Here is a 25,284-nt window from a genome sequence, read left to right as displayed (position 1 = left end):
AAATTCCCATTCACTGACTACGTGTTTTGAATGCTTTAAAAAAACTTAGGCTCCAAGAAGTTAATTAAGTTGCCCAATACCATACATCTAGTAAGGGTCAGGTGAAATTTGGACCAGGTCTGTCTGTATTATTTCCACTATATAATGTTTTCCAGAACATTGTGAGACAGCTACCTAAAAGTGTCCTATAAGAAAGCAACCAAAAGTTTCACATCAGAATGTTCCGTCTGTAGATCTGAAATTATATGGATGTTGTGTATCTTGATGTAAACAAACTATTTTATCTGCTCATACAACAGATGGTGGCATGCAATCGTAGGGCTTTGCTTTGAGTATTCTTTACTTTAATTTTCTGATATCTGTACTATTTTTTATATAGAATGCCAGAAGTAAATTCTAGAAGAACTATTGCCAGGTAAAGAAAAAATGAAGAACTCAATGTTAAGTTCAAAAAAAAGAAAGCACCAAGTATAAAACTTTGCGAAGAAAAATAAAACAGAAAAAATACAAAATTAGCCATTAAAAAAGAAAAAGTCTGTGGATAAAAAAATAGAATGGTCAGTCATGTTACACTGATTTTCAAATGGATTAAAAAATAGAAAAGGAGAGGTTATATTCCTGTTTTTTATTTCACATTAGTCATACCTTTACCACAGTGTTGAAAAAACGTAGACAGTTGAAGAAAAATGTCATGATAGAACTAAAACATTATTTAAGAGGTAGAGCAGAAAGGTTAAGAGACTAAGAAATATAAAAACCATAACATGGGCCAGCAAACCACGGCATGCTGGCCAAATTCAGGCCCTGCCTGTCTTTGTATGGCCTAAGAATAGTTTTCATATTTTTAAATGGTTAATGGTTAAGAAAATCGAAATAATAATACGATGACACACAAAAATTATATAAAATTCAAATTTCAGCATCCATAAATAAGGTTTTATTGGAACGTTATTGGAACATAGCCAGGTTCATTCTTCATATGTCTATGGCTACTTTCATATGATATGAGAACTGACTAATTGTGACAGACCATATGGCCTGAAAAATCTAGCACATTTCCTATCTGGACCTTTACAGAAAAAAATTTGCTGACCCCTGTCCTAGAAAATAACTTCTCTACACAGCTACCAGAGTGAACTCTGAAAAATACAAATGTGATCATGTCTGTTGCTTAGACCTTCTAGCCCTGCTCTAAGTGATCTTGGGCTACCTGTTCTTCAGCATTATATCACGAAGCTTGTCCACTGTCTTTGGCTTGCTCTAGTCCACCGGGCCTTCCAACTCTTTTTGAAATAGGCCCTGCTTCTATCCCCCTCCTGGCCTCTGCACAGTCTCCTACTCCTCACTGTCCTCAGCCCTCACTCTACCACACCCTCACTGGGATAACTCCAAGGCATCCTTCTGGCCTCAGTTTAAATGTCACCTCCTCCCAGAAGCCTCCCTGATTCCCCAAGCCACCTTAGCTGCCCCTGTCATGTGCTGTCATAGCAGTCTGTACTTTTTACTCATATAATTTGTTATTATTATTATACAATTTGTGTCGTTATTTGTTTAAATCCAGACAGTCTCGGCAGACTAGAAGCTCCCTGATACCAATAGTTACTGATATACATGAAGTGTAACAAAGTGCTTACCATAAAGTTAACAAATATTTGTGAAATAAAAGCTTGAAATTTATTTTTTCCAAATAACGAATTCACAATATTTGTAAATTGAAAAGTATTTGTACCTTCTAGAGACTGTGTCACAATTCTGACTAAACAGATTTTTGCCTAAGTGGACACATGATAACTTGAAAGAAATGAATAGTGCTCCCAAAATATCTTTAAATAAATATCTTTTTTAATATTAAAAATTTACAAATATTTCAGGAAAAAAGAAAATATGGTTATAAATTATTATCAATATCTACATATTACCACAGGACAGATTAAAAAAAAAAAAAGAAAAGGGAGTGAGTTGGAGAAGCTGAGTCTTCCAACATCTCCAAGAAATATGCTGATTGGAAAAAAGCTGAGTGCCATTTGAGAATAAATTTGAGAATAAATTTCATATAAATCATGAAATACCTTTGAAGATGATCTCCAAGTCATCTTCCAAGCAAACGCACTTGGGAAGTTTCCCATGTGTTACACATATCGATTATCTCTTCATTGCTTAGCCAAACTCTAAAAACCTGACTTAAGACAAAATCTTAAACTACCTCATTTACTATGGAACAAACATCAGTATCTGTTCTCATTCTGACATTCCCCAGTGTTTACCCCTTTTAGGTTGGAAGAAGCTCTGATTAATAGCATATCTGCAGCAGCCAAATTTTCCACCTTGTCTTGCTTAAATGAGTTTTCATTTCTCACCAGAGAAGGGTATGAAGACTTCCTCTTTCCCAGATAAAGTCTTTCCCTTTTGGCTTGCTTTTCTCAGGATACATGAACAAAGAGCTATTCATGCATTGTGTCTATTTCTGCACCATCTCTGCACTTGTTCATTACGGACCCTTGTGAACAATCTGTCCAGCAAATCAGGTGTGAGTTGTCCATCTACTAATTTACCATCCTTACCATCCTGTAGGACCAGTAAGAAGAATTCTTTTTCTATCCCCTAGTCCGGACAACTGCCCAAGAGCAACATTCTTATGCTGTGTACTCCACCTCCTCCCTTAATCTCAGTGGCCTCGATTAATCCATCTCTCCTTCTCTACTGGATGCTTTGAGTCCTCTTTTAAAATGCTGTAGTTTCTCTTAAAAACAACAGACTATCTTTACTTTCTATTTTCCTGTTCCACTTACCAGCCAGACTCTGAAATAACATTATACTCACTTGACTGTCAGTCTTCAGCCATCTCAACTAGACCCCAACCCCCAACACTCTATGAAACTGCATCTTGCTAAGGTCACTGATGACCTTCTTGTGGCTAAATTCAATGGACAATTTGCATTCCTCATTTTAAAAACTGTGGTAAAAAATACATAACATGAAACTTACTATCTTAACGACTTTCAAGTACACAGTCAGTAGTGTGAAGTACGTTCACATTATTGTGGAAGAGATCTCCAGAAGTTTTTCATCTTGCATATTCGAAACTCTATACCCATTGAACAACTACCCCTTCCCCCTCCCCCTAGCCTGTGGTAACCAGCACCATTCTACTGTTTCTATGAAGATGACTACTTTAATTTATTTTTGGAGACAGAGCCTCACTCTGTCACCCAGGCTGGAGTACAGTGGCACAATCCCAGCTCACTGCAACCTCCACCTCCCTGGTTCAAATGATTCTCCTGCCTCAGCCTCCCGAATAGCTGGGACTACAGGTATGCGCCACCACACCTGGCTAATTTTTGTGTTTTTAGTAGAGACGGGGTTTCTCCATGTTGGTCAGGCTGGTCTCGAACTCCCGACCTCCAGTGATCCGCCTGCCTTGGCCTCCCAAAGTGCTGGGATTACAGGCGTGAGCCACCATGCCCGGCCCGAAGATGACTACATTAGATACCTCCTAAGCCTGACCCGAAGATGACTATATTGGATACCTCCTATCAGTGGAATCATACAATATTTGTCTTTTTGTGCACATTCCTCATTTTACTTAGTGTCTGGCTCAATTGACTACTGCTTCTCTTTTCCTGTCATCCGTGCTTCAACCCTATTTACCTGCCTGTTTTCAGTAGTATTTCACTGGCTATTCTGTTTCCTGAGAGTTCTCTGTCCTAGGCTTTATTTCTCTGTACTCTGCTATCATTAGTACAGTGACATTACTCTGTCCTGTAGCTTTAACACCACCTAATGTCCAGATTTATATCTAGCCCAGCTGTCTCCTATGAGCAGTAGCCCATATTTTGAATTGCCCTTTAGTTATTAATACCTCTAATATCTCTCTGTCTCAAATCATCTTTCACCATGTCCAAATGACTCTACTTCCAAATTTATATTTTTAATCCATCAGTGGTGTGATGGGTCCCCTACCAGGTTACTTAAGGGTGTTATATTCAATGCTTGAAACTTGAGGGCCAGGCAGTTAGCTAAGGCCATGGTGCCTAGCTGAGAAGCAGGGGTCCCTGAGAACGCAAACATCCTGAGGCATGGCTGGGAATATACCAAGGAAAAAAGTCCCATCACACTCATACATGCGCGTGTGCGCACACACATACACGGCAAAAAGCCAGAAAATTAGCTTAAAAGCAGCCTAGAGATGGGAGGCGGTGTGGATCTCTTGGAGCCATACTGCTGCTGTCCAGCAGTGCCCTGTATGTATGTCCTAATAAACTCATCTACTCATCAAGCTGGACTTGTCCAAGTCATTCTCTTGGCAACGTCCCAGTTTTCCCAGTTTGCGGAGGGTTGGGGGGGGGGGGGGGCATTACAGTCCCAAGTTTTTCTCATCACACCATCCATCTACCCCATTTCTCTGCTACCACCCTCTCTCATCCAGACTATGATAAGCACTAACTTATACTAGTGATTTAAGAACTGTCTAACTGCTCTCTTGCTTCTCTCTTGCCAAATCCTGCCCCTTCTAGCCCCTGTGTTTTCTGGCATGGTTTAGTATAGCCCATGTGCCTTAAGAAAAAACAACAAAACACATTTTATCAAATCATTCTTTTGATTAAAACCTTGCAACAAATTCCTACTGCAGTTAAGATAATACCCAAAGTGCTTAACATGCTCTACAAAATCCCCAAATGACCTGTTATGATCAACCTCTCAATTATCTTTCCACACCAATTTTCCCGTTATTCACTGAACTCCAGTCACATTAGACTACCTGTACAATGTCTTGAACAAACTAAGTTCTTCCAGGATTCAGGCTCTTGGTCATTAATGATAATATTATTACTTTTACTTTACTTTTTAACTTACACGTAAATCATTTGTTAATAATAAAAGCAAATACTTTTTCATCGCTTAATATGTATCATCATATTTAATCCTTCCAATAATCTTTCAACCCTGGTACTAAAATTATCCTTGGTAATTTACTAAAGTTAGTACTTTGGTATATGGTGGAGCTACTGTACTGGCACCCATGGTTAGAATAACTTCAGTGGAATGAGGAGAACAAAAACCAGGCTGCACGGGCCTGGTGTGGTGGCTCACACCTGTAATCCCAGCACTTTGGGAGGCCAAGGCGGGTGGATCACCTGAGGTCAGGAGTTCAAGACCAGCCTGGCCAACATGGCAAAACTCCGTCTCTACTAAAAAAAATATAAAAATTAGCTGGGTGGGTGGTGGGTGCCTGTAATCCCAGCTACTCAGGAGGCTGAGGCAGGAGAATCACTTGAACCTGGGAGGCGGAGGTTGCAGTGAGCCAAGATCCTGCCATTGCATTCCAGCCTGGATGAGACAGCGAAACTCCGTCTCAAAAAGAAACCAGGCTGCAGGATGGTAAAGTTCTCTATCAGTAATAAAATTTCAAAATGTTAATTTGGGTCATCCAGATTTTGATGGAATTATATGCAAACTATGTAAGAAGAAATCTGTCACAAATGTGAACCTTAAAAAAATCTTAAAAATAATGCAAACATTTTCTTTTACAGCATAAAAATAGGATCTTCAATTAAAATTTTAAATGCTTCCTATTTCTGAATATAAATACGATAAAATGATCAAATAGAGTGACTTATTACATACCCACACGACGAGTTTTCAATAAGAGGAAAAATTCACAAACCTTGAAATATACGTTTTATTAAAAGGTAAAGGAGGAAAATGACAATAAATTGTCCTTGGTATTCTACTTCCACAAAGCAAACTTTTATGTAATAATATTGCTAAGCAGAAACTAGAATATATCAGGGTCATAGCTAGATTCTGCCCTTTTGGGGTTCACTGGCATAGCAAAGCTATTTATTTTAGCCAAGGAAACTGCTAGGCATGTGAAAAAAATAAGTATTTTCTGCTGGCTTCCTGACAATAAATACGTTGAGTTTGCTCATTTGTAACTATGATCTCCCTTCTGGAAAACTAAATCAACTAACCCTCAGGTGGGAATTTCTGGTACTCTCAATCATGAGCTATCCATTTATTAATTGATTTTCAATAGTCTTTGTTTCTGTAGCAGCCTGAAAATGTTACTTGAGCCTGCTAATTCTACATTTATTACATAGATGGCATCTTGAGAATTTAAAAATAAGCAAGTAGAGTTATCCTTGCTTTGCACATGGCAGACAAGGAGGACTGGATCTTAGAGGCTAAAAGGTTATGAAATAAATTATCAAACATGAAAATACTACCCAAAATGAGGTTGATTTTTTGTAAGAACAAAGAAGGACTAACTCAAAGAAATCATTTTTCTAGGAGCTTCCCACTTACTTAAGCAAGGAAAAGATAGGCAAACAAAAAGGGATATTGCTGAAGGAATTGGAACTTATTATTTGTTGTTATACAGTGAACGTTTGTGTCCCCCCAGACCCAAATCATATGTCAAAATCCTAACGCCCTATGTGATAGTATTAGGAGGTGAGGCCTCTGGAAGATGATTAGGTCACACAGGCAGAAAGCGCTCATGAATGGGGTCCCTTATAAGAGACACCTCAGAGAGCTCCCTCTCTCCTACCATATGAGGATACAGTGAGAAGGCATCATCTATGAACTAGGAAGCAGTCCCTCACCAGACACTGAGTGTACAGGTACCTCGATCTTGACTTCCCAGCCTCCAGAACTATGAGAAATAACTGTTTGTTGTTTAAGCCACCCAGTCCATGATATTTTTGTTCTAGCAGCTTGATCTAACTAAGACATTTGTATTAGGGAAAGAATTTCCTCTTTGATGACATTTTCCATTTTCTCACATCTTTCAAACTATGGCTTTATAACTCTTACACATTTCTCTGCTGTTGCCACTCCATAATGGATTTTATTATTATTAAGTGTTCAATACTTAATATTTTGTAAATTCTTTAGTTATCTAGAGTATTCTTTGATCTCTATATAGAAAATGTTCTATAGGGTCTAAAGCCAGGTAAAGAATGAGCATTTTTTATCTATACAAAATGCAAATATAATATGAAGATTTTAAGGTATAATGACAACTTAAAAGTCACTTGGAGCAATCCCCTGATAAAAGCATGACTCCCTCAGTAACTGCAGGGCACTTACCACTAACCTTAGGCCCTCTCACTTTTCATCATCAGCTTCTTCACTGGATCATTCTGATCCATGACTTCAGAGATTTATACTAGTTAGAAATAGCTTCTTATATGCGACAAAAATCTGCCATTTTGTAGTTTTAACATAATCCTAATATTAGAAAAAGAATTTATAAACAATAAAGGTATTTTTCAGATTCGGGATAAAGAGGAGAAAGGCATGTATTATTTAATAAATAGTGTTGAGTCAAGTTACCTGTTTGAAAATATGAAAGAATACGTCTGAATGTGTCCCACTGAACAGCCACCCACAGTGAATCCTTAAAGAGGCCACGTCTTAAGAAAGCCAGCACAGTACCTCATGCTCCAGTGAGAGTGTCCTGTTGGCATTACAGAACAATAGCCAAGTGGCTACACACTCACTAGCCAAATATTCTGGATCATATGTCCCAAACGCACCCATTCAATCACTCATTGCATTCACTCATTCATTCAATAACAAAAAACAATTACTTGAATTCCCACTTTGTGTCAAGCACCTTCACACATCCTATTGTCTACTTTAATTTCCTGCCCTCATGAAGCTTACATTCTAGTATCCATTTTCCTGTAATGGACTCTGAGGATTAATCACATCATGCTTCCCACTTACCCTTGTTTACCTGCCACAACCAGAAGTTCAAATCCCTTGGGTCATCCAGCATCTTCTGGACTCTTATTTCTTCACTGCCTTGTGCATCTCCTAATCTAATCACTTCACCATCTATCACAGCCCTCACAAACCCATTACTGTTTTACTATATCTTCTTTACAGTCTCTTCAAACAGATGTTGCTTTTTCTTTCATATGCCTTATTCTTATAAACCTGGAGATGGAGCAAGTGTCCTCCTCATTACTGTTTTAACTATCAGTCATCTTTGATCCTCCAAAATCCCAAGTCCTTGGAGGCTCACTATACCATTCACTATATGGCCTTCCCACTGTTTGTCTCTACCTCACCCACTGTTTGTTTTAGCTCCTGACTGCCTTCCTCTTTACCCCATTCCAACAATCTCTCATGATTATTTCTATAATCATGCACAATCACTGAATAAATAATCTTACTATTGAATTCTTTGATTTCTTCACTTTAATGATACATTCCCCTAAGGGTAAGCCTTACACCTACAATATATCAGCATGCACTCCAAAATTCATAACCTTTCATTTTTCATCAACAAGTACAACATGTCTGAAATCTAAATTTTAAGGACCCTTTTTTTTCCTCACTCAGTCTGCTATCTCTCGATTCTATTAGCTTTTTTTACTGTACCAAATTAACTCTGACCAGTCTCATTAGCTCTTATCAACTGAACTAATTCCTTACAAATTCACTGACTTACCAATTTTCCACTCTCCATTACCCTCCACCTCAGTATTTCTATACACCTATCAGCTCTTTCTCTAAAATACAAACCTATCCAATGCTCTCCATCTCCACGGCCACTACATTGCTTACCTGAACTACGGGGATACTCTTAACAGTCTCCTGCTCCCATTATTTCTCCCTTACAATTAATTTTCCATAGTATTCAGGGTGATCTGTTAAAAATATACATCAGATGTTACTCCTATGACTACAGTCCTATATTGGGCCTCTCATTTAATTAGAAAAATAATCTGAACTCCTTAACACAACCTACAAGGCAGTCAATAATCTGGCCCCTGACTACTTCACGTAATCTCTTATCATTCTCTCTCTTATTTACTATGCCCCACTCATAATGGCTCTTTTTCAGTTCCCTAAACACACCATCTGATTCCTGTCTCAGGGACTCTGCATTTGCTGTTCCTTCTGCCTGGAGAGGACATCTCCACATCCTCATGACTGACTCTTTCAGGGCACTCACATTTCAGCTCAAATTGTTTTCTTTTTCTCTAACTAGAGTCTAATGACCTTACTCTTCCCCTCCCCTCATTATATTCATGTTGTACTATACTACTTTATAGAATATATCATAACCTAAAACTGTATTTTTCCTTATTTTCCTTTTTTATTGCATGTCTGCTCTACTAGACTAAGTTCATAATAGCATCTTCATTTTCCTAGAAACCAGCACAAATAAGTGCCTCATAAACATTTGTTGGATGTATTTATTAGATATAATATATGCTAAACACGAGCAGGGGCCACTGCTAATAAGTGAGGCCTGAGACTAAAGGAGAATGTTTAGAGGAAAAGACCCACTTGGATTTAGGTCAAAGAACCAGCCCAGATTATCATCTAATATCAACTACTCATATAACTGCTTCTCACCCAAAGACAGCTTAATTGTCTCAGTGAGTCTTCAGTTGATTTTCTTGGGATTATCTATGTAATTGTCAGAGATTAATGTCAAGGACTAGCATAATATGCCACCAGGTGGGATTTACTAGTGCAGAACAGTACTGCTTATCATTTTAGGAGCCATACTACATGACTAACTCTTACTGGGTTTATTTTCTTTTAAAATTCCCACTTCTCCTTTAATATTTAGGTTTGCCAACCTTATTGGTTATTGAACATGTATGCTATATCTCCCTGCTTCATGGTACTCACAAATATAGGCAGCAAGTTGTGGATCTCCTCATCCAAGTCACTAATTAATCCTTTAAACAATATTCTTTGGTCAAACTACTTCAACCTTTTATGCATTTAAAAACATACTTATCAACCTCATTTCATTATTAAATTCAAAGGAATTTTAAGGGTCTTTCTTTGATCAATTGTTAAAATTAACATCTCCCCCAATCTATCCAAAATGTGTTAAGTTGGATGTGATGTGTTTCTTGAGAACTTATTCTGGGTCTTGGCAATTCTGCCCTCCTCTTCTCAGTGCTCACTAGCCATGCTTTTCAGAATGCCTACTTGACTTTTTTCCAGATGATCTCAAGTTCAAATTAGTTTATGGTTAGAAGTTAACTTTTTTTTCCTTTTTTGAAAATCAGTACTATATTTTCCTTTTACCACTCTTCTATTTTCTTTCCCATCCAGGATTTGAAACAAATGCAGATAGTACTCAGTGAATCTCATCTGTAAGTCCTCTACATACCCTGAGCGGTAAGTCATTAAGAAAAAGAGTCTAGTGAGAACCATTTAGAATCACTTTCTGTATGGGGGGCTTCAAATCCCTCCAGGATATAAATAAACCTCTGGGTTTTGGTTATTTTTATTTGCTGTCTTTCAACACAGAGCATTTATTAGTTTCACCATCACCCTTGACGACATCACTTCTGTTTTTTACTTATCCCTTGAATAGATGTTATCTGATTGTTTTACCTTTCATATATAAAGGATTTTTGGTTTTACTGTTGGTGGGTGTACTTTTTGTAAACATACCTGTGATGCTGCTCCAACATCCCTGCTAAGAGCTTTGCTGATTTTAACAAGTATGTGATTCCACTGCTGTAAGCCAAGGGTAAACTTGATTCCACCAAATTTGCTTAAGTGTTACTTCTCTGTATTAAAGCTTCAAGTTCACTCACTGTCTAACCAATGATACACAGCTACCTGAAGACATTAAAATCTTTCAGAAATTTAGTCTCAATTTTTTTCTTCTTATAAATTACTAGCGTATCAGGATAAAGAATAAAGTGTGTGAAGAGGCAAAATAAGTGTGTACCACTAACTTGAAAATTCCGCAACAGGTGTCACCTTAGTTTTAACACATTCTTCTGTTCAAAGATATAAATTCAGAATCTTTGGGAGTAGTTAATTAGGTGCATCTGTGAGATGAACACCTATTACAGAGTTGGACACAGGAGTAGCATTCAAACGATACCCTTTAATAGATACAAAAATAGAAAAACACAAAAGAGAATACATGGACACATGAGACTAATTTTTAGATAAAAGCAATTTGTAGATAGTTCTTTAATTTGACTAAAAGGAAAGTGAAGATGTCTAAATATCCATACCTGTCATATGCTTTATACTATATAATATAATATATTGGTCCAATTTTCTTTTATAAAATCATATCATTCTAATAAACAAACCTTCACATAATATAAAAGTAGGAAAACTTGGACTTCTGAAACCTGCAATGTGTCTGAAATACATAAACTAGAATAGCAGCAAAAGATAGAAATTAAGCCTTCCATGATTTTGAAGTCTGCCTATCATCAATGCTCTTAATTAACTTTTGAAGTTGTGATTTCTTCTGAAGAAAAAAAAAAAACTAAAGTGCAGGAGTCTTCTTCAATACTGAGTTTTAGTAAACATAAGTTTCTTTAATTATCTGGTTTAATTCAATAAAATAATTTTATTGTGTAATTTACTTCTCTAAAGGTGAAATGGAAAACAACTTATCCAAACAGCATTATAAGAGAAGGACTACCGGTCTGACAAAATTCTGCCTCTAAGGAACGTGGTGAATATTCTGGGATTATGAAAGCCAACTTGGCATATTACGAACACTGACTTTTATAAATAACAGATCTTTATAAGTGCTAATAGTACACGTTTAATTTGGTAAACAACAACAACAACAGGCATTTCCAGCATTAAGCAGAATTAAACAATTTGGATGTGAAAATACATAGGAACTATGTTTCTTGGCTCAATAATTTTTAAGTACTAGTCTCACAAGGAACTGAAGTGTAGTAATTACTTATGTTCAATAGATGGCGACCTTTACATTGTAGTCAGCAAAACAGTATTTGCATAAAACAGTACACTCAACCAGCAGAAAATCAAAGATCAATTACAAATATTCCATATTTTGCAAGAGACAAAAATTACTTGATCATATACACCATTTTTTGACAGGTGGTTTTTTTACAGGTTGGCAAACATATTTTGTGGGAATGTATCTTGCTGTTCTATTTTTTGGGGCAAGTCCAATTGCTAATTCTTATCTCATGAAAATATGTGCAAATATCAGGCTAGGGAATAATTCCTGCTTTCTTTGCATAGCTTATTAAGAATAGCAGCTTTAGGTAATATACTCAACTAACGTGTCTTACTTAATAAGGATATGTCACAAGACACCAGTATGTTTGTGAAACACAGCAATAATGAAGACATGGGATGGGTCAGCAAACTATTTCTTCATTAATCTATTTTGTGTGGGTCAATGAATATCAACAAAGTTTTAAAAAAAACTTACAAAACAGTATGTTCAGAAATATGTAATTTATGCTTCCTAAATTTTCAATGAATGTACAAAGGTAATAGGTTTCTCCTTAAGAAGTAACATTAACTCTATTCTTCCAGTGCTAAAATTCCATTCTGATGGCCTGCAGCCAGAAATCATGTGGACATTATTTGGTGCTAGAAGATAGCCTATAAGAAGACGGTTTCCCGGCTCAACATAACTGTTTTAGTTTGTGTATTGTAACTGGTAACCTGAGTTTGAATTGTTTTTCTACTAAAGGGAGAAGCAGTCACTCCTCTCCTAATGAGCATTTTAATTCTTTGACAATTGGGAAGCCATATCATACCTTATAATTCTTAACCATTGATATGGTTTGGCTCTGTGTCCCCACCCAAACCACATGTCAAATTGTAATCCCCACGTGTTGAGGGAGGGACCTGGCAGGAGGTAACTGGATCATTGGGGTGGTTTTCCCATGCTGTTCTTGTGACAGTGAGATTGTTCTCATGAGATCTGGTTGTTTAAAAGTGTGTGGCACCTCCCCCTTCTCTCTCTCTCCTGCTCCACCATTGTGAAGATGTACCAGCTTCCCCTTCACCTTCCACCATGATTGTAAGTTTCCTGAGGACTCCCACCCATGATTCCTGTTAAGCCTGTGGAACTATGAGTCAATCAAACCGCTTCCTCATAAATTACTGTCTCAGGTAGTTCTTTTTAGCAGTATGAGAACAGACTAATACAACCATAATAAATATGTGAAAAATCAGAACCCATCATTCTTTAAGCAAGGGAGATAAAGAAAAGACTGATAAAAATGTTTTGATCATTATTTTAGATATCCTTTTGCTAAACTAAAATACCACTTTATACTTATATATAGCATTAAAAATTTGAAACTACAAAGATTGATATTATTATAATATAGTAGAAAATTGAGAACATGGTGAGATCAAGAAAAACATTTTTTAACTTAAATATAATTTGACAATATGATTTTTCGGCATAAATGTGTGTGTGTGTGTGCATGTATAACATAATTATCTCTAAATAAAATTTTCTATGGTCTCCCACAATTCTCTATTCTGGTAGGCCATATATTATTAATAACTTTCTATTATTAATAGTTACTGATAAGATGGCTGTTGCCTCTTTTAAATCAATGTTGTAGATTAGATTCTTATATTTAAACATTTCCTTATTAATGATAAAATTTTCTCTATTAGTATTTCTGTTCAGAGCACTAACTAAGCATCTCATATACCTATTTCTAAAATTGTTATTCTCTCCTCATGGGAATCACCATGCTCTTCATGTTGAAACACACCAAAAACACAAAGGAAGACATTAAAAAACAAATGTTCATTTAATGAAAAAAAGTCTTTCACTAATTAACAAACAGAAAATATCAAGAAAAAAGTGTCAACTTTTGGCAATTAGATTACTCCAACAAAGTACAATTCCCCTTTCAAGTGACTTAGGTATGGTTTCACTTTACTTTCAATATAGGTATTAATGTTTTGATAGTTTAATGTCTTGATATTTATATCGAACTTATATTCCATTAGAGATAGTGTGTGCCACGCTGTAAACAACTTCCCTAAAATTAGAGAATTGGAAAAATATGCAATTATATATAATTAGTAACTTTTAGTACCAAACATGGTGGGGCATACTAAAATTCTCACATTCAAAGAACTTTTACTGTAGTTGAGAAAAGAGAATATGGAAACAGATACCTGTCATCCAAAGGTAAAAAGGAAGCACCAAAAGAGAGGTGACAACAATGCTTCCAATTGGGTCCAAGTCAATGATTCTACTTAAGAATAACTTTTTCTTAAATGACAATCTGTCAAAATGAGGATTAGTATACAAAGACAGTTAGTGAATGTTATGGACCGAACTGTATCCCTCCATTATTCATATGTTGAAGCCCTAACCCCCAATGTGACTATTTGGAGATAGGTCCTTTAAAGAGGCAATTAAGGTTAAATGAAGTCATAAGGGTGGGACCCTGACCCAATAGAACTGATGTCCTCATGAGAAGAAGAGACCCCAGAGCTTTCATGAGAAGAACAGACCCCAGAGCTTTCACTCTTTCTCTGTGCCCCCACAGAGAAAAAGCCACGTGAGGAGACACAGTGAGACAGTGGCCATATACAACCGTGAGGAAAGGCCTCAACAGACACCAACTCTGCTGGCACCTTGACCTAGAACTTACAGTCTCCAGAACTATGAGATAATAAGTTTCTACTGTCCCACCTAACCAGTCTGTGTATCTTGTGGCAGCCTAAACTGACTGACAACAGTATATTTCTAACTGAAGAAACAGTTCACCAGAGATGAATTTTATAATCTTAACAACCACCTTCAAGATTAGTCATTTCATTGAATTGCTAGGCCTTTACTTACACAGCTACAGTTGCATCCAGGAAGAAATACGATGACTACTAGAATGCCTTTTCCTTCCAATTTATACTATTACACTAAGACTTTTGTTTTTAAAGAGCTCAAACTTCGGTAGGAAACTTAAGACATGTAGACCAATATCCATAAGACAAACTAGAAAAGCAAGTGTCAAATGAGAGGTAAAAATTGTGTAGCATGTAAGTTCAGAGGTGACAAAATTATTCCTACTGTGGGGTGGGGCAGTGGAGAGGGCGCTCTGTAGGTGAGAATGTATGATTGTGGGAAGGAATAAGAAAATCTAGGCCAGACGCAATGGCTCACACCGACGATTCTAGGACTTCGGGAGGCTGAGGCAGGCAGATTGCCAAGAGTTCGAGACCAGCCTGGGCAACATGGCAAAATCCTGCCTTTACAAAAAATTAGCCAGGTGTGGTGGTGTGTGCCTGTAGTTCCAGCTACTTGGGAGGCTGAGGTGGGAGGATCACTTGAGCCTGGGAGGTCGAGGTGCAGTGAGCCATGATGGCGCCACTGCACTCTAGCCTGGGTGACAAAGCGAGACTCTGTCTCAAAAAACAAAACAAAACAAAACAAAACTTGGAAAAGGGAATATTTACACTCAATGCAGTCATTCTCAGTAGCACACAATTGGCATATTGGGCTGGATGATTCTTCAGTCTGTGGGATTCTTCAGTGCATTACAAGATATTTAGCATCCTCCTTCCTTTTAATGTCTGTACAGTAGCCTACACATTTCCAAAGGCTACTCAGCAACAGAATCTCCCCAGGAGAGAACTAGAAGTAAACTTTTAAGGATGTGAAGAAAACAGATGTGTTCTAACCAAATTTATTAAGTGAAATTAAATGGCTAATACTTAAGATTCCAAATGCTATATATGGAAGACCATAACATATAAAATCATAATATTTTAAGTACTGCTTTCCTGTTTTAAGCGTTTATTACATTTACTCAGTAAATCCTAATTTCCCATTTTGAAGCTTCTCATTTCATTGCTTCATTCACATATCTCTGATTATATTTGATTTCTAAATACATTTGCTTGCTCATTACTCTTAGGCTGCCTGTGATGAAGTCAACAAATAAACATCCTTAATTTAAGGCAAAAAAATAAAGTAAATGCATGTTCCTTTTGACTTCTACATGACTTTCAGTCCTCCCTTAACTGATCTTTTACTTTGAAGACTTCTAAATGCTGTGTTTGTGATCTGGGTTGAAGATCTAAGGAGAAAAGATGAGAAGTGACCAAGGCAAAGAAAGTGATGAGAAGATGAATAAAAGAGAATCTGTGCAACTGAGGTCTAAACTGGGGTCTACAAAAATATGATTCTTTTGCAGATCAGGTTCTCCAGAAAGCAGAGCTTAGCGCTTAGCATGCAGGATGCTTATTAAGAAATGTCTCTAGGGTCAACAACCGTGAAGGGGAAAGGACAGAAAAGCAAGCAGGAGTGGGTAGGAGAGGTGGAGTTGCAAACAAAACTTAGGACAGCCTCAGCTGACACCACAGCAGCTCAGGAGCTAGAATGGTCCCTCCAAGTTGGTCTTAATTGGGATGAAATAACCAGGTTTTTTACTTCCCTCTCTTCCCACTTATCAATTAGTTCACTGCATGTGGGCAGCACCACCAAGCCTAGGGTCTTGAAGAGGGACTGTCTGCAGCTGAGGTGATTTGTGAAGGGGCTGGCACGTGAAGGCTGTCTGCCTACGACACTCCCATCAGCAGAGGTATCAAGTCCTCCACTGAAGTGGTATCTGAGTGGGCAGCACAGTGTCCACCACAGATTCCAACTCCATATTTTAAAGAAGTGGAAACTTGGGGACACAAAGTAATCAGTGAGTTACAAATCTCAGTCTAAACCCCAGAATTTATCACTTGCTGCTTCTTACTACTTCTAACCAAGAAAAAAATGCTATGATCCCTATTTTGGAAAGAATGTGCAAGGAAATTATTTACTTGGTTTAAGGAATTTTCTGGAATGGGATAAACAAAAGCAAAGTGTCCAGACAATTCTAGCTAAGATTTTACAGAGAAGACTAAATCCTCAAATTCATCACTATTGTGAAGAGCATCATATGTCAAATGTAATACACCAAAGTGTTTTCGTATTTTCTGTATGGCTTTATGTATGCTCTGCAGGATATTCTGTTTGTGTTCCCTACATTCATGTTACCAACATATATTTATGCCTCTCTTTTCTAGGTCTTCATTGGGTCTCAACAGGAAAAATATTAAATTGTTAATAATCAGGGCTGGTACCAACTAGATGAGCACACTGCAATTAGCAGCCTGACTAACCTCCCTGCTTCTTCATTTTCTAATTTTATTTGCAAGCAGTTAGATATGATATAGTAATTTCCCATTTAAAATGCTATGGATAGGAATGGGAATATAAGTGTTTTGTCTATGTACAGGAGTTCTGTTTTTCTAGCACACTTCCCTGCCTAGCCTGGACTCCAGCCACACTGACCTTTCTGTTCTGTATTCTTGCCATGCTCCTTTCCACACTTGTCTCCCCACCCTCAAGTCATCACACGGCTGACTCCTTTTCCACTCCCAGCTGCTGGCATTAAGGTCGTCTCCTCAGAGATCCACATAATCTAAAGTAATCCTTCCCTGACTAAGCCAAACTTATTTTATATTAACTTATTATCTTGGTAACACAATTACCTCAGATCATCTTGCTTATACATTTATCTGTTATTCATTACTGTATCCCTAGTACATTGATTAGTGCCTAGCATTTACATATACAGCAATTATGCATTTGAAAGAATGAATGTTGGCAATGAGTAAATATTTACAATTTATATGATTTTAAATACACATCAGAAACACAATAATTACAAAATTACATATCTGGAGGGAAAATCCATTCTATATTTTTGAATAATTTTGAAAAAAAGAAGGAACTGCTACTCTGTGTCCTAATACCACAATTTGTATTAAATAAACTCTAAGATGTCTATCTATCTGAGCCTTCCTAAAGGGCACAATGATGCACGAAAGAATGCTTTTGTTTTCCACAAATACTGTAATTTTTGAGGTAACAAAAATACATTGGACCATGTGTGAGACAGTCGTCTGAATAAAACACTGTAAGAAAAAAATGTTGAGGCCAGGCATGGTGGCTCACATCTGTAATCCCAGCACTTTGGGAGGCCGAGGCACAGGCGGATAACTTGAGGTCAGGAGTTCGAGACCAGCCTGGCCAACATGGTGAAACCCTGTCTCTACTTAAAAAACTATGAAAATTAGCTGGGCATGGTGGTGCACACCTGTAATCCCAGCTACTCAGGAGGCTGAGGCAGGAGAATCACTCAAACCTGGGAGGTGGAGGTTGCAGTAAGCCAATACCGCACCATCGCACTCCAGCCTGGGTGACAGAGCACAACTCTGTCTCAAATTTAAAAAAAGGAAAGAAAGAAAGAAAGAAAAGGAAAGAAAAGAAAAGAAAAGAAAGAAAGAAAGAAAGAGAAAGAGAGAAAGAAAGGTTGAAAACATTCTTAAGAGCAACTTCCCAATTTCACTTTAAAAACAAGCCTATAATGAAGAAAGTCTGTATAAGAGACAAACAAAAACAAGTCATAAATTAGGTCACTAGATTTACAATAATATTTTTGCAAGAAGCTTTTATAATTTTTGGCTAGCATTTAAGCTAGGAATATAAAATGTCCCAGGAGATTCACTGAACTCAGGAATTCATCTTCTGACAGGGTCAAATGGAATGTCCTTTATGATCCTGGCTGAATATTTATCCTCACACTCAAGTATGGATCATTCCATTTATCTAAGTCTATGCTTTTAATGAAACACTAAATACTTCATTTTTAATTAAGCAAGGTAATAAATTTTTATTTTAACTACATCTGTTTTAAGTTGTAACTCTATACATGTTCTCTTGTCTGTATTAGGGAAAATTTTTCCCATTTACCTAAAATTCTTTTGAGTCTTCTTTCTGTCCACTCTGTAGTTATTCTAGAAATTGGATTCTTGGTGGAAAATACCATGTTTACTCTACCACACCATTTATTTTTATGAGGCTTTAATTCCATCGTCTCTCAGACATCATCTTTTAGGATCCTGGAAGAATTACTGGGTATAGGAAAGCCTGGTCTAAGAAAGTAGATTTTCTTACAGAGGCCAGAGACACAGTTATAACTGGGATTGATGTCAGCATCATAAAAACACAAGCAGGCAGGACCTCTGTCTTAGTATCTGAAGAACTGATATGACAAAAGAAAGATGTCTTATATATCATGAGGTATACTAGAAATGAGCATAGATAAATCCTAGAATTATTTTTAAAATGCATTTGGCAGGCCAAATTTTATCAATCACTATCTAAAATTAATGTTAGTTTCTCCAAATTATCAAGCAGTTGTACTAGACTATAATGTCACTAATGTGAAAGAATATCTGGAAAAATAAAAATAGACCCTTGAATGCAGGCAAGGTCCTTCAGCGGTAATTTCACACAAATAATAATTCTATGTTGCACAATAGTCAACTGATTTTATGTTACTCACATAGGATACTACATATTGTAATAATTCAGGGGGAAAATCAAACATGATCCTTTACCATGTCTTATTTATTTATTTATTTATTTATTTATTTATTTATTTAGAGATGGAGTTTCGCTCTTGTTGCCCAGGCTGGAATGCAATGGTGCAATCTCGGCTCACCGCAACCTTCGCCTCCCGGGTTCAAGCGATTCTCCTGCCTCAGCCTCCCGAGTACCTGGGATTACAGGCATGCGCCACCATGCCCGGCTAATTTTGTATGTTTAGTAGAGATGGGGTTTCTCCATGTTGGTTAGTCTGGTCTTGAACTCCCAACCTCAGGTAATCTGCCCGCCTCGGCCTCCCAAAATGCTGGGATTACAGGCGTGAGCCACCGCACCTGGCCTGCCGTGTTTTATACCCATATTTTAGTAACCTCACAAAGTTAAAAATGATTTCCAAATGAAATGTCAGAGAATTGTTTATTTTACCCAGTTATACTGTAACAAGTCCTGGATGGCACTGTGTCTAGCCTCAAGGAAACAGAACAAGTACAAAGCTAAGTTAAAGGCAACTTTATTACAATACTTTTCCAAACTTCAAAATGCATTTATTACTAAATTTAGCTCTAATATATAATACACTATATTACAAGGCAGAAAGCATTTCTGGTCATATATTTAGCTTCCATGTATTGCCCAAAACACAGCTTCCTAGGAATAGCAGCAGTGCACAGTAGTTTACGTCACTAAGTAAAATATTTCTCTGATGTCTCATAATCATTCATATTGTAATTTATTTTATGTTCTTCTGATTAAAAAAAGCAAAGCTATCTTTTCCATATCTTATTAGTTAATACCTAGAAATTGTCTATATTCTAAAAATAACCACTAGAGATATTTCCTTTGATAGGAAATAGGATTTGCAAATCCAACCAAACCAAAGAATACTGTATTTCTCCATTGCAAATAGGGGTAAAATTCTCTTCTTTCCTTTTTCAGGAGCCAAATCTGGACCTCCTCCTCTTCATAGAGCCATCCTGAATAGTACCTACTTTAAAAGATACCTAAATCTACAATGCACGCACTCTTCTTTAAAAAGTCTTTGTTTATTCTTGCCTCCTTACATTTACTTATTTAGAATAATTTACAATCAACTTTGAATGTAACATAATAATGAACTTAAAAAGTAATCTTGGGTAATGTTAATAATATAAAGAAAGTATTTTCCAAATTAGACAAGGACATTATTTGCTCATTATCCTCTGCTTCAACCAACCAACTAACCAAATTCAACTTATGAAAATAATTCGTTTTCCAAGATTACTACCCTAATCACAACAAAAACAGATACAAATCCACAAATAGATCTAGTCCCTTAATTTTCTATTTTTTTTTTTTTGGTTTTACATTTGTGAGCTACCAACTAGCACAAAACATGTTCATCTTCCTTTTCTCACAACAATAGGAAATTGTTAGAAAAGTATAGAAAAAGTTCTATTTTTTCATAAGGCAAATTTAATACAGATTTTGCTATGAAGTTGAAAAAAAAAAAAGTAAATGAAAAGGTATGTGCTGGCTGCTTGGGGGGCAAGGCTCATAAATCACTGTACGTTAAGAGCACGTGCTGAAACTTCATGGTGCCAGTCACGTAATTTTGTGTATTTGGGACTAAAGACGTGAAGGGGTATCTTTTCCCTGTGGAAATACAAAAAAAAAAAAAAAAAAAGAGTGATAGAAGAGTCATAAGAAATAGAAGAAAAAAGGTTCTAGACTAATTCCATCATGCAGAAAACATGCCTTATAAAAGCTTAATTTCACATAGCTGTTTTATTAAGTGGCAAAAATTTTAAGGGTAGAGCATTTTTAGAAATATAGCAATTAATCCACAGATCCCTCTTGGAAACATACATTTTTATGTTCAAAATAAAGTGACTGCAAGACAACACACGAGCTCATTCACAGACATATGTATTGTTAGCAAAGCACCCCGAAATACACCCTTCTGCCCACTTCTTATTTCAATACTAGGGAAAACAAGCCTTAAAATCCAGACAATATCTACTACTTTTAAAATCTGCAAGTTGTACATTTAGGTCACACAAAAGGCACCAAAGTTAAATGCTTAGCTTCTAGCTGCAAAGACGAAATGCCATACCATTACACTTGACAATTTGAAAAACTAAATTGAGACCATTCGTGAAAGGAAAACATTCAATTGTCAAAAAGATAGAGAACTTACTTTGCCTTCTTTGTATTATCGGCTTCAGATTCTTTCACTGAAATATAATAAGCAATATCCAATATTAGTTTGTTTTGTTTAACTTCAAAATCACTTAAGCAATTACCTGCACCAATCAATATCAAATGTTCAACTTCCATGGAGCCACTAAAACGAATTCCATAGTAGCCTGTTATTGGCTATAAACTATAGTTAGTACAACTACTATTACGTCTATACTTTCAATGTTACTCTCCTGGGCTGGTGTTTTTTTTATTTATTTATTTATTTATTTATTTATTTATTTATTTATTTATTTATTTTTGAGACAGAGCCCCTCCATCACCCAGGCTGGAGTACGGTGGCGTGATCTCAGCTCACTGCAATCTCTGCCTCCCTGGTTCAAATGATTCTCCTGCCTCAGGCCCCCAAGTAGCTGGGATTACAGGTGGCTTCCACGATGCCCAGATAATTTTTGTATTTTTAGTAAAGGCAGGGTTTCACCATGTTGGCTAGTCTGGTCTCGAACTCATGACCTCATGATCTGCCTGCCTCGGCCTCCCAAAGCGCTGGGATTACAGGCATGAGCCACTGAGCCCGGCCTGGGGTCTTATTTATATTACCCATGTTATGCACAGCATAATTTAAAAGCAAACTGTCTCGGGGTTGTTTTCTGACAACTACCAATCAGTCTCAATGCCACTCTCTGGGGCAAAAAAACATTCATCCATTAGGATACCTAGAAGTTCACTTACAATGTTCAGTCCCAGTGATCTGGGCAAGGATTCGGAAAGAGCGAGACTGAGTTGTTCCAGTCCTTGGACGCCAGTCTTCAGTATCCTCAATCAGTCTCTTCTTGCTGGCATCACTGTGAGTGGGTACATGATAAAACTCTGTATAGCGCTCCACAATGTGTTTTCTTGGTGGGCTAGGGTTAAGGAGAAAAAAAAAATTAAAAATTGTAAAGTTATATTAAAAGGATAAAATATCTTCTACTAAATTATTTATAATTTATATGATTAATCTTCAATATTCCTTTTACATAAACAGTTTGCTTTGCAAGTATATTCGGTCTCAAGTTTTTAAAAGATCTATCTAAAATAGGCAGGGCACGGTGGCTCACGCCTGTAATCCCAGCACTTTGGGAGGCTGAGGTGGGCGGATCATGAGGTCAGGAGATTGAGACCATCCTGGCTAACACAGTGAAACTCCGTCTCTGCTAAAAATACAAAAAATTAGCTGGGCGTGGTGGCACGTGCCTGTAGTCCCAGCTACTGGGGAGGCTGACGCAGGAGAATCGCTTGAACCTGGGATGTGGAGGTTGCAGTGAGCCAAGATCGCACCACTGCACTCCAGCCTGGGCAACAGAGCGAGACTCTGTTTCACAAAAAAAAAAACAAAAAAATCTTTTAAATTATAAGTAAAAAACTGCACTTATAATGTTAATATAAAATAATGCTATTAGAATGTATTCAACAGAAAGATTACCGTTTAGGTGGGATTTTCCTTTTAATTGACAGAGGAAGGCAGCAGAAGAAAGATTTCCAACATGAAGAAAAAGGAAAGGAAAATGATAAGAAAAAAAGAAAACAACTAGAAAATGAAAGTCCATAGTAGTCAAAATCAAACTTCTTGAAATTATTTGTATGTTCACTGTATGCCATACGAAACACAGATGCGGACAATATTCACAACGGCCATTAATATCAATATGCTGCTAGAATGTATTGGCTTTCACGAAATTAAATGATCAAATCTTCACTAGGCCCAGGAACCAAGTATGGTTTAGTAGAGGCTAAACTAGCAATTCCGAATACAATTTTGAAAAGGGTCCGAACTATTATTTCTACAGTTTTCTCATTCATATGTACAGGTATTCCTTCTCCTAAAGAAAGCTGTGTGTGGGATCAGCATAGTGAAGAAGAGGTATGGCATTATTAGCAACTACTGAAATATATATTAACAGATCAGAATTTAAAGCTTGGCTCTAAGACTCTTTAGAAAGTCAGTCTCTTGAATATCACATACAAGGTAGTGTTGTTCTAAGGATGTGTAAACTACAGAGTTCAAGAACTTTGAGTTTGCTAAGAACATTCATTTTTATTTCAAAAGGGCATAAATACAAAGGAATTTGCAATGTATATTTTAATACTATGATATATTGAGCATCATGAATAGTCTCCACTTCTCCCCCCTCAAAACAGGGCAAATGCAAATTTTTGGAGGCTATGAGTTTAATTTCAAAAGAGAAAAAGGAACATGAATCTGGACTAGCAGACTACTGGCACAAGATACGAGTACAGAAAGTGTTATAAATGTGGTCAGATGTGAGTGGCAACACCTGCCAGGTTCAACTCACTGTGAGAAAATCATAGTGCTATCCGCAGGCCACACGACTGTCATCATTTTAATAGTTACATAACCAAAACTGTCTCAGCACACTGGAAAAGCTTTTCCCCAGTGAAGAACAGGATAGAATTACAGTTAGTAACACTGGCTTTAAAATCAGACTCAGTGTGTGCTTTATGCAAGTCATTTCTCTAAGCTCAATTTCCTCATCTGAGAAATAAGACTTGCATCTTAAAGGGTTATTTAAGAACAAATAAGATAGATAATGTATGTAAAGTGCTTTCTGCAGTACATAACATGAGGTAATGATCATCATAATGTATTCTTTTATGATTACTAGAAAATCAACTGTAATACATGTTCTACGACTATGAATAATCTGCATAGACAAAATAACAAATCAGTAACATTTATGCAAAAAATCATAAAAAATACTATAACTTATGGTAATATGGTAATATCATGATTCCACAAGTAAAACGTCTAAAAGACCTTCCACTAATATTGAACAAAACCTAGTTCTTTTAAAAATGAACAAAATGTTTTAAAATTAAGAAATAAGCATACATTTCTTCATAAACACACTGCCTTTGGCAGCCATAAAACAGACAACTCTTTATCTTATACAAGTCCTTGAAAAATTTTATATTGAGCTACTAAACTTATTATAGTTTTAAATTTCTCTACAAGTATTGAGTGTAGTTTGCTCTTAAATGATGCCAATTTCAAGTGTAAGACTATTTTATCCTCTATAAAAGGTTTGGTGCCTAAAAACAAAACAATGGTGTCAAGCTAAGATATCACGAATAATAGAATGACACTACCTAAGTAGTATTTTTAGTTATGACACACTTGTAAAAAGTACACTACCCCTTAGATTCTTTGTGTTGTTTACCACACCTTAAGGTCCTATGTCAAATGATATAGAGTTTCTAAACATTTAGTGCTTTCTGGTTCTGAAACTCCAGAGTGATGACCATGATGAAAGAAAAGAAAAATTTCAATAATTTTATTTTAAAAAATGCATTTGGGATATAATGTAAACTTTACTCTCAGGAGCAAGTAATTTATTTCAAAATACAGACATTAAAATAATAATAATAATAAGCTAAAGGAAAGCCCAAACTACAGTTCTAACTCTGGTATACACTGTCCATAATACTCATCTATATCTCAATGAAGGTTAACTTACTAAGTTTTTCATTACAGAAGTGTGGGTGTCCTAAACATACCTCTGATGCATACAAAATTCTCTAGCATAAAAAAAAAAATGCTTCTTATGCTCCTTAACATTTTTGAAAATTCTTATAATGAGAAAATCCTAACAAAATTTGCTGGTAGTATTAAATTGAAAGCAAGAAGGAAAGTTACAGAGACAATTACAAAGTGAATCATTGGTTAAATACTTACACAGTGCCAGGGTTACTGAGGGAAGAATAACACACACAAAAAAAGATGTGATAGAGTAGAGAAGACATTGATGTTCCCCGGAAGATGAACAACAGACAAAGAGGGGAGAAAAGAAGAAAAAGAAAAGAAAATGAAATAAAATTCAAAACAATGATTTTCAGTGAAGATGTTACACAAACAT

General features: G+C 36.5%; 1 protein-coding gene across 16 annotated transcripts in view; it reads right to left on the bottom strand.

Annotated features, from left to right (window-relative positions):
- PDLIM5 (PDZ and LIM domain 5) overlaps positions 1-25,284 on the bottom strand; it is a 216,555-nt gene that overhangs the window by 60,509 nt on the left and 130,762 nt on the right. For 7 of the 16 annotated variants that reach the window (XM_055385648.2, XM_019025348.4, XM_019025344.4 and 4 more), the window contains exons 6-8: positions 22,833-22,850; positions 22,100-22,272; positions 21,366-21,402 (exon numbers count right to left, since the gene is read on the bottom strand). In XM_055385648.2, coding sequence (XP_055241623.2) covers positions 21,366-21,402; positions 22,100-22,272; positions 22,833-22,850 — 228 coding nt within the window. Of the gene's footprint in view, positions 1-19,684; positions 20,822-21,365; positions 21,403-22,099; positions 22,273-22,832; positions 22,851-25,284 lie in introns of those variants that run through there. The other 9 variants (XM_019025343.4, XM_019025345.4, XM_055385656.2 and 6 more) reach the window with 2 other exon arrangements.

The sequence above is a fragment of the Gorilla gorilla genome, chromosome 3 (genome assembly GCF_029281585.2).
Source record: "Gorilla gorilla gorilla isolate KB3781 chromosome 3, NHGRI_mGorGor1-v2.1_pri, whole genome shotgun sequence".
Lineage (NCBI taxonomy): Eukaryota > Metazoa > Chordata > Mammalia > Primates > Hominidae > Gorilla > Gorilla gorilla.
This window is presented reverse-complemented; position numbering and strand designations above follow the sequence as displayed.